This window comes from Bidens hawaiensis, unplaced genomic scaffold, assembly GCF_021521415.1.
Source record: "Bidens hawaiensis isolate Kalapana, Puna unplaced genomic scaffold, B.hawaiensis_p1.1 tig00040830_1, whole genome shotgun sequence".
Taxonomy (NCBI): Eukaryota; Viridiplantae; Streptophyta; class Magnoliopsida; order Asterales; family Asteraceae; genus Bidens; species Bidens hawaiensis.
Window position 1 is genome coordinate 11,424 of NW_027505684.1, and position 10,860 is coordinate 22,283.

Consider the following 10,860-nt stretch of genomic DNA (forward strand, 5'->3'; position numbering starts at 1 on the left):
TCATCGACGGTTTCATGGTACAAACCCTAGCGCCGCTACCAAATCTTTTATATTCTATTATGTTTAAGACTTTTATGGTTAGGATGGTTTTTTATGATTGATTGATTGACTATTTAACGATTTAGATGCTTTAGCATGGCCTTTAACTTTTGGTACTAGCATGTACATGTTGTGTTTGTTTATTATGGCCTTTAACTTTAGTATTATAGCATGTATATGTTGTGTTTGTTTATTATAGCCTTTAACTTTTGATTTTAGCATGTATCTGTTGTGTTTGTTTATTATAGCCTATAACGACTATTCAGATCCGGAACATAAACATAATTTAAATTCAGGGCAAATTGTTGATTTGGATGAATTCGCTTAATTTTATCTAAATCGATTTGTTCGGATATAACTTAAACTGAACCAAATTGAATTCGATTCAATTACCCCCTTTCCGAATTCGGTTAGGTTTGGTTTTCGATTAGGGGTACAAAAATCTCATAACTGAATTAATCGAATAAATCGTTAACCAAACCATTGAACAACCCTACACAAAACTACAGAAGTGATTGCATCGTTTAAGCTTGCCTTTATCTTCTTCATTCTTTTTTCCATAACCTACAATTATGAAAATAATATAATTCACAATAATACCAGTTTATAAACCTAACTACGTGAATATAAAAAACGTTTGAAACTTCTTACTTTCCGATTCAATCTGTTGTGAAGATAAGAATAAAAAAAATTCTGAAAGTTTCTTCTTCTTTGTGGCGATAATTCCAAAACATCAAGTTGGCTCAGTTGTCTTTATCTTAATCCTTACGGGCCTCTTGAATTATCTCTGGCTGAATATTTTATGTACCAAGAACGACACACTTTAATCATTTATGATGATAAAATGCACTTGTCAACTATAATCCGGTCCATTGACCTTCACTAGTCTATGATGCGCTTGTGATCTGTTCGGCGATCATTTGGTTTACTAATTTTTTTTTCATAAATGGCATGAATTTGTTAATCATCCTACCATAATCTGATAAATCTCAACGGCATGATGTGGAAATACGATTAAATCTCGTAAGAAAAACACGCATCCTTCCAAATTTACTTCAGCAACCGATATAAGGTTATTGAACTACAAACTAGTGAACATAAAGATTTGCTATGTTTATACATGATTACTGAATTTTAAATGTACCAAACATATTATTTTGACCAAGTACATGTCCATTTAGCACAGTAGGTAGTTTCTGAAACACATGTGTACAAATTAAAGTTAATCTCAAGCTAAAAATGTATCATTCAAGTCACAAAATAATCAAGCTGTACATTCATAACATATAGTTACACAATGAAACTATAATAATGAGTATTATTCTACAGTTTACATCCTTGAAACATAATGAGTCTAGAATTGGATGAAGGGATCGAGCGGGGCTTGACTTGCTTTATCATTGATCATCTGCATACTTGGATGTTAAGTTCGTTTGATTTTCGTTGATGATAGATACTGATGAATGATTAGACTCGTCCAATGATAAACTAGCATTTTCTTCTCTGGAAGCCTGTATCTGCTCTAATTCGGCTGCCACCTCAGCCATAGAAGGTCTTATCTCGCTATGAAACGCAAGACATCTGAATGCCAGCTCAGCAACCTTATAGATCGATGAAAATGTCCACATGTCTTTGTTATGCTCAAGGGTCGGGTCGATTATTTCCTCGAGACAACCCCTTTTGATTCTATCAATCGCTAATGCTGCCAGATTAACCTCATTTTGCCGTCGAGAAAAATCTAAGGCTTTATAAGCCGTTATAATCTCAACTAACACAACTCCAAAGCTATAAACATCACTCTTATCAGATAAATGAAAGTTTTGATGATACTCAGGGTCTAAGTAACCCGGTGTACCTTGTGGGGCCGTTGAAATATGTGACGACTCCATTATTCCAAGTCTAGAAAGACCAAAATCCGCTACTTTTGTTTTAAAACTATAATCTAACAATATGTTGCTAGATTTTACATCTCTATGGTAGATTGGGGGATCTAGATTTGAGTGTAGATAAGCGATCGCTTGCGCGGTTTCAGTAGCAATTGTGAGGCGAACGGGCCAAGGAAGCCCGTTACCTCTCTCTCTTTGTAAATGTTGCGATAAGGTCCCATTTGGCATGAACTCATAAACGAGTATTTGTTCATCTTTATCAACCGAACAACCTAATAACCGAACAAGATTCGGGTGGCTTACCGACGAGAGAAGTTTGATCTCATTCATGACTTGGTCAATGTTGTCGTCACCATCGGAGCGGTGTTTAATCCTTTTAATGGCTACCCATTCACCATTTTTGAGTTTGCCCGAATAAACCGTGCCATATGCCCCAATTCCGAGCCGTTGTTTATCAGAAAAGAAATTTGTAGCCTTTTCTATCTCTGTGTATGTGTAAATTGGAATTGTGATGCCTTTAGCTTCACAAAATTGTCTGCTTACTCTACTTCTTGATCGTAAAATGCTCCGGCGGCGAATAAAGCATGCAATCAAGCCTATGCAAACAAGAAGTGAAGCTCCGACAACAACAGCTGAAACAAAACAATATTAACGTTGTAATTTAAGTAATTTCCATGTTTATATAATTTTTGAGTTAAAAACTTAGAATACTATGAAATTAGTATAAAAATGAAAGAAAAATAGAATACCTCCGACTAGCACACCAACTCTACCAGTCCCACCACCACAGTGACCAGAGAAATATTTTGAAGGATTGCAACCAGATGAGCCTGTTAGTTAAATTTATTATAAACTGTTAAATATAGTTTGTAACTATCGCTAAATGTTTTAAAAAAATACATATTCTAGAGTTGTATAGTTCTTAAAACTAGTCCTCAATTTTTAAAACTTTAGTGGGTAAGAAACAGGGGCGGATGAGCGGATCTAGCCGTGGTACCCCTCAACTTTCTTGTCGAAATTCATTTTTAACGTAAACATATTTTTTCTTTTTCTATGTTATGTATCGGCTATCACTGAACAAATTTGTTTAGTCCGTATTATCCCTTAACTTTTTTTCTACATCCGTCACATATAAGAAACCATGGCCATTTTTAAGAAAATGATAAATGAATAGAGCTTTTTTATAAATTAGTAATAATGCACTTATCATTAAAGAAAGAAAATGAAAGAAGACAATATATCTTATAGTAATAATGCATTTTAAAATAGACGTGTCCCACCAGGTTTGGTAATGTAGCCCTTTAGCCGTTTTCATCTAGTTTGAAAAGTTTAAATTTTATATAATAGAAAACAATATATTTTAAATCATGAACAATGATGAATTAGACTTGAAATAATAACTAAATGATGTGGATTTGGGGTCTAATCCTGAATGATTCACCACTAAAACCACCAACTATATTCATAATTAAAGGAGAAATAACATAGATGTTTATTTATTGCATTATTTCAAATAATAAAGAATCGTGAGAGGCTATACTATCACACTTTAAAACTAAACATTGATTCTAATAATAAAGCCAAAATAGTTATATAAAACAGTTATAAAATAACGAACAGAACTTTGGCATATTGTTCATGAATGCATGTGAGTTCAAAAGTGTAATACAAATTATATATATTCATCCTTAAGTGATAAACGTATCAAAAATTATATTTCTATAATAGAGAAAAACACGCATGCCATTTTTGACCTTCGCTTACTTTTTAACTAATTTTGAAAATATTATACATAAAAGTTGACAAAGACCCCAGATTGGAATCAAATTCATGTATATAAAATTCTAAACCAAGATAAAATAAATAACGGGCATCCTTCCTACGTTAACTCGTTGTCTGAGTTAGTTACCAACCGGTACACGTAATTATAAATTATTAAAATTATGAGCAAAAATTACGTATTTATGTCGCATGTTAATTAGCATGTTATGAAGCATAGTGGACGATAGAGATGAAATTCAACCCTAGGAATATTATAATATGACATTTTTAATTAATAAAATAACTGATTATTTTAATAAGCCCAACTGTTTGATGCTTTCATTTACTTTGCAAGATAGACTTCAGATTTGAGGTTTCTTTAACTTAAATAATAATAATAATAATAATAATAATATATTATTATTATTATTATTATTATTATTATTATTATTATTATTTATGGAGGTAGTAATGGGTTTAAAATTGAAGTCTCTCTAGAATTGTCAAAGCAACCAACCCTGTTACACATTGTTGGTAAGACCAAAGACGCTTTTGAACAATAATGACCCTTTGACGATATACCATGACTATTTTTATTTGTTTTCTCATTTCTATTTCTACATTTTTAATAAAATTTAGCTTTCAGTCTTTCGGAATCTTTCTAATACATGTTGGGGTATACTAAACTAACACTTGTAATTACTAACCAAACCTCGTCTATTTTTATGAACTGGTTTAATGGTAAACAAGTGTATAAAACAGTAAATTTGACAGTATAAGAGCATTTGGATGATATTAGTGATAACTATCTTTATAAGACCATTCGTAATGGAACGTTTTGGCTTTCACAAACTCTCCCAACATTTTGTACACAACCCTGGATTGAAGAAAATGGTGGGCCAAGTAGAGAAACTAGGCAATGAAAATTGGGATGTGGGGGCGTTTTGCTGTTTTTCACTACGAATTGCCTATTAGCATATGTTGAATTGATTGATGAAGTGATGTAATTGATGGAAGAAATGCATGAAGTGTTACTAAAACCCATCAAAGAAGGTGTTCAAATAGCTTGACGAACATTTATTCATGTAAAAATTTTAAGTACATAAATTAGGATGTTTTATGCCCTTAATTTAACACGTTGATCACAATCTACTCTTCACTTAAATGATATATATCGTGTTGCATCTTGAGGGATTCGACTAGATCGAGTGCTCAAACAAATTGTCGCTCGTCTCATCTACCAAGTCTAAATACGTAGACGCCAATGCTCACTAAAACTTGACGTTTCAAACACAAATTTTATTATTTGACACAACAACTTAGGTAAAACCTATCTCTCGATCATTATCTTTCATTCTATTAATAGAAAGTTGACTCTCGCTTCACAATCTTAAAATGTAGAAACTAAATAATACATCCTATCTCCTCGTCCTTATCCCGAATACAACTTGTAATTCTGTTTACACATTTCACGTATTTATTGTTCATAGCAAGATAAATATATTTAATGCTAGAATGGAGAAAATACTGCAAAGCAATCATGAGACCAAATCATTTTCCCAAAAATTTTTATATTTTAATATGAAATTTGACTTCAAGAATTTCCTAAAAGATGTACGATTTTAAAATAAATCACTCAATATTTTGATTATAATGAACCACTAATAAAAGTTCGAGTTTTAGGAATAATAAAAACCCTCTAAGGAACCGAGACATACCCTTTTGGCTTTGGCAACCGGAGCCGGCTTTATACCCATCGCCATCGAACCCGCTTCTACACCTACACCAATGACCTTCGGTTCCATCAACCGGCGACACAATCGTGGTACAATCCGCATCAACCGAGCACCCACAACTTCCCTCAAGCCACCACCCCAATCTAACCACTTGTATATCCAACGATATGGCTTGACTATCCCCAATCATCTCAGTCGCCACACCCGAAAACAAAAACCGACACCCCATACTCGACACATTCTTATAATCAATAAACAAACGAGTCACATCACTAGAATAACAGCTCACGTTACCATCACCACCTTGTGTCCCACTGCAGTTAACAATCTCTAGGTGCGTTCGCAACGTAGTCATGGGTATCATGCAGTTCTTCATCCGCTCGGTGCAGTTTTCCATTAATATGGCGTTTGATGACATGGGTGCGTAGTGTGGGCTGTATAAGTGTTTTAACGTGTTGATGGATCGTCCGCACTTGGCGGGTAGGCTGACGAGTAGGCTTTCGGGGTGGAATTGTTGTACGGTGAATTCGCCGATTAATACGTCGCCGTTTGAGGTGCAATTGAGGTGGATTTTGCAGGCGGAGGTGAAGCCGAATGGGTATGGGACGGTTTTGAACTGGCTGTTGGGACATGACTGGTTGCAGTGATTGTTGGGGTTGTGGGATGTGGTTAGTGATGGTGATATGGTGATGAAGAGTATGAAGAGTATTAAGAATTTGTGTGGTTTGATCATGACTTTGTTAATTACTAGAGCATAGAAAGTGTTGAAGATGGAGAGATTGATTTGTTGGTATGTGAAGATTATGAAGTGGGAGACTTTGAACATAACATGGAATGGGTTTTTTTTATTGGTTATTTTGTCTTTATATTTTTAATTTCTTTTACCTAAATTCATTAAATAATAGTAATAAATTATTGTTTATTTTTAATTAGTAGTTTATTGTATTTTTTTTATTGAATAGGGGTGGTTATGGTTTAATTTTGACTGTTTTTAAGTCAAATCGTGAACAATGGTTTTTTTTTAACTAATAAGGAAAAAAAACCAAGTTGTAGCGTGCGAATGTATGTTCTTCGTGGGGATGAAACATGTTAAAATTCTTGTGTTATTTATATTTTTGTTTTTGCGTGTTTATATTGTTTGTGCATATGTGGATTATTTCGTTTCCGCACACGAATTTGTTCCTAACAATACGTACATGTATTTTCATGTGTTAAACAACAACATAAAGGTTGTTCTTGATCAAGAAACAAAGATTCAAGAACTGAACACAAATTAGAAGATAATGGGGCTTTTGTATATGCTATAAACTTTTTATTTAGCAACATTATAAGTTTTATACACTAATTTTGGGATTGAGCATGAATGTATATTGTATCTAAACAAGCTATATAAACCTATCTTATTTATCGTTATAAACTGAAAGGACCACATTTCCGCTTAGATTATACTATTGAGTCTTTTAACAGTTTAGGTGTTACAATTGCTCACACGTTTATGACATTAATTGGATTGTGTTTGTACTTCATTAGTTACGTATAATTATGTCTAATCCACTTACATTGTGGGATGGTTTAACAACTAAGCAATTGTACACTATGGACTTGCTTGATTTGGTAGAGAAATAAGAAACATGAAGATGGAGTTGGTTATGCAGGTTTAGGGTTTGAGATGTATGATATGAAAAATTCCGTCGGATCCGACAGTTCTTTAGAGAGTTCCGTAGGATCCATCGGGTGAATACGAGTTCCATCGGATCTGAGGGTTTTTAACGATATCCGTCGGATCCGACAGTTCTTTATGATTATTTTGAGGATTTTGACTAATTGATGGCTAAAGTTAGAAATGCTTAATAAAAAATGGCTATTTGGAGAATTTTCCTTTTGTTTTATATATTTAGCAGCTAATAATCTAATATGATGTTTCATCAGCATACGAAACATTTTAAAGATGTCTTGAATTTTCTACAAGATATGATTTACGAAACATTTTAAAGATGTCTTGAATTTTCTACAAGATATGATTTTCTTGCTCAAAGTCTAACTCATTTAGTTATCGAATTATGAATCCAAATTATGTAACAAGTTCTAAATAGTTTGGTTTATAGGTAGTTAAAAATTGAACCATCGATTTTCTAGTAAACGTGAATGTTCTAAATAGTTTAGTTATTTGACTATGTTTATCTATATATGATTACACGTTCAATGTTCAACCATAATGAAAATAATAAATTGTTTCAAATATGCCAATCACTTGTGGTTGAAGTCTTCGAGATAGTGCTTGATAGGATATTAAAGGATGGACCACCTTGACTTCGTACCTTCAACAATTTTGGTCTTTAAGCGATCACACGTAATTATTTATTTTTCTAATTAATTAGTTGTTCAAAACACAAGTTTTCATAAATCTAGCTGTAATTTTAAATTTTTGGAATTTCTCTAACACATAAAATTTCGAGTACGTTTCTCTTAAAACATGATTTAAGAATGTATTATATTTGATTAGTTCAAAGTTTTTTCTTATCCTATCATGAAAATGTATTTTGTGAGAGGGGAAGGGGTACCCATATGGGTAGGGTGTATGGCTTTCAAACCATATGGCAACACCACCCCATCCCATGTGGGTAAAGTGTATGGCTTCATTTCATGGCAAAGGTTTGCCACACAACATTGATTCATTATTGGTCATTGAAGAATTAAATGTATTAATAAAGTTTTAGGATACTTGTGGGTAGGTGTTTCCTGTAAGTTTCTCGTTTATGGGTAATTAAGGGTAGAAATGAAGTGGCAGCACATGATTGACCAATGCATGGGTAATACCCATTACTGCCCCTTCCCCTCTGAAGCCCAACCACCAAAATTAACACACACAAACACACATGACATATCCTTCACCTTTCGATCTTTTATCAAAGTGAAGTGAACAATAGTGCTCACTCAACTTTTAGTGCAAACACATGACAGGACTGATTTTGGGATGGTAATGTTAAAAGGGTTTTGGAAATTCTAGGCCACACCTAATAGATTTTCGTTATTTGTTATCCTCAGTTTTGTGAATTTTTCGTGGGTATTGGGTATATATGTTTATGAACTAATATAGTTAATAAAATAGGTAGGTTTCTCATTACACAATCTTAAAATTACTATAAAACCGACTTGAAATATCAAATACTCAACTACACTTCTACCAATTTTGTTTTTATAATAGTTTCAAATTTCTAACAATTTTAAATTTTGTTTTTTTATATTTTTAAGATTACACAATATATTATTATATTCGGTTTCGATGCGAGTAAATGGGTAAGTGCGGTTTCGATACGAGTAAATGGGTAAGTGACCCGAGTAGTCAGGCGAATATCACCTATTTCTTAATTCGTAAATGTTTTATAGCATATCTCATATGGCCCATACCTTATGTTATATCCATTACCAATCTAAAATGTTTGGGATTTCAAGTTTTTCGTTCATCACCCAACACCAAAACATGAGGTCTTGTTTGAGTCATGATGGTGTCGATTATTTTCGAGGATAAAAACTCCGTTGGATTTAAAAAAAACGAAGCAACAAATTTGAAGTTGATTAACTATTTTGGAGAATCTTGATTCTTGACCCACAGGCCACAACACCACACACTTTCTGGATCCAGTGGATTTGCATATCAAGAAATGTTGGGCTCTAAATAATAGTTTACTCTCTTCGTTATTTGAGGCCCATTAAAATTTTACTTGAAGTTAGGGTTGTCACAATTACCCAAAACCCGAAACCCAACCCGAAAACCCCCGTACCCGAACCCAATAAAGACTAACCTGAACTGAAGTAATTCGGGTTGGTTTTCGGGTTTGATTTATAAGTTTCTGGTCAACTCGAAAAACCCGAATAAATTTTTAGTTTTGAAATTAAATATATTTTTAGGTTTAATAAGTTTAGTCTTAGTTACTAAATTTATCAGAATCTGACCCTAATCGATGTTGTCATTCCTATGGATCGATTGTTTATTGTTAATTTATGTTTTTCATTTATTACTAATAGCAACTGTAATCGAATAATCAAATCATGTCCGATTGAAGAAGATTATGGTTCAAGTTAGTTTCTTAGTTTTATTCTTCTTTTGAATTGTTTTATCAAGTTATGTTAGGTTATTATTTGATTATTTGCGTCACGAGCAAAGAAAGATATGTTTTTTAATTTTAGCATTGAAGTTTTGTAATTTTTTTTGTTTTTTGTTTCGTAATCTACGATACTCGAAACCCGATTAACCCAATCTGAAAAAATCCGAACCCGAATTACCTGACCCGAAAAACCCATGAGAGATTTGGGTTAGGTTTCGGGTTAAAATTTAAAACTTTGAAACCCGAAAAACCTGACCTAAAAAACTCGAAACCCGAAAAACGAACCCAAAAAACGCCCCTACTTGAAGTGTGTGGATACTTCATATGCTTGTTTATATACTTGATAGTTTTTCGAAGTTTAAGATGGGAATTTAAAATCCCTTTTTTTTAAATAAACTCTAAATTCCTCAAGACAATAGGTCACGCTTCACGTCGAAAAATCAATTTAAATAAAATTAGTTTTAGATAGGGAATAATAAAAACTAAGCGTCCTCTACTTAAGTTTTGGGGAGAGGGTGAAATTGATTATCATTTTATATAGTAATTAATTATGAAGGGTCGATATTGTGGAAAAACAAGTTTAAACATATGATTGTGTGAAGCATACAAGGTGAAGAAAGAAATCCATGTGGTCTACTTTGAGTAATTATGAAGATGTCGTGTGTGTTTTTGTTTTTTTTTGAACGGCCGTGTGTGTTTTGCTCATTCACTTTGTTCGCATCGTATTGTAATAAATACTTGTATTTAATAATTATTAATTACAAAAAATTATAGTAACGACAATATTTACTACATTATGTCTAGGCCTAAATGAATTTGAATGCCTTAAGATTTTGTATAAGACTATCTGTATGGTTTAACTAAAAAAATGAAAATATAACTGTTACGTCAGTGTCACACAAGCGTGCGGCTCTCGCTAACTGTAACATCACGTAAATTAAGGACCAAATTTGTAAAAATCCAAACCCAGGAACTAAATTGTAAATTCTGAAATTTCTGACCCATCGCGCTACGCGATGGATCAGAGGAGCACCCCATCGCGTACCGCGATGGGGTATCTGACACACAGTGACACGTGTGCCACGTGGCACACGGTGGCAACGCCTGCCGCCACGTGGCAACACGTCCGCCACGTGGAACGGCGCCTGCCACGTGTCGACACGTGGCATGTCTAGTGGTGACTGGCCAAGCCTAGTCGCGGTACGCGACAGGCAAAGCCAAAGTCCCGTCGCGTACCGCGACCGGATCAAATTTTGGCTATAAATAGGGGGGTCACGGCATTGATCCTCTCACACCTTAAATGAAAAAGGATGTCGCTTCGCATGTTGCGAA

General features: G+C 33.8%; 1 protein-coding gene across 1 annotated transcript; it reads right to left on the reverse strand.

The window, feature by feature from the left end:
- Positions 1 to 1,197: 1,197 nt before the first annotated feature.
- Positions 1,198 to 6,273, reverse strand: LOC143614736 (wall-associated receptor kinase-like 14). The gene is made up of 3 exons (XM_077088083.1): positions 5,405 to 6,273; positions 2,675 to 2,755; positions 1,198 to 2,557 (listed from the first exon to the last, which is right to left on the reverse strand). The coding sequence occupies exons 1-3, from the start codon at positions 6,246 to 6,248 to the stop codon at positions 1,437 to 1,439; spliced, it is 2,046 nt and encodes a 681-aa protein (XP_076944198.1). The 5' UTR covers positions 6,249 to 6,273; the 3' UTR covers positions 1,198 to 1,436.
- Between the last annotated feature and the right edge of the window lie 4,587 nt (positions 6,274 to 10,860).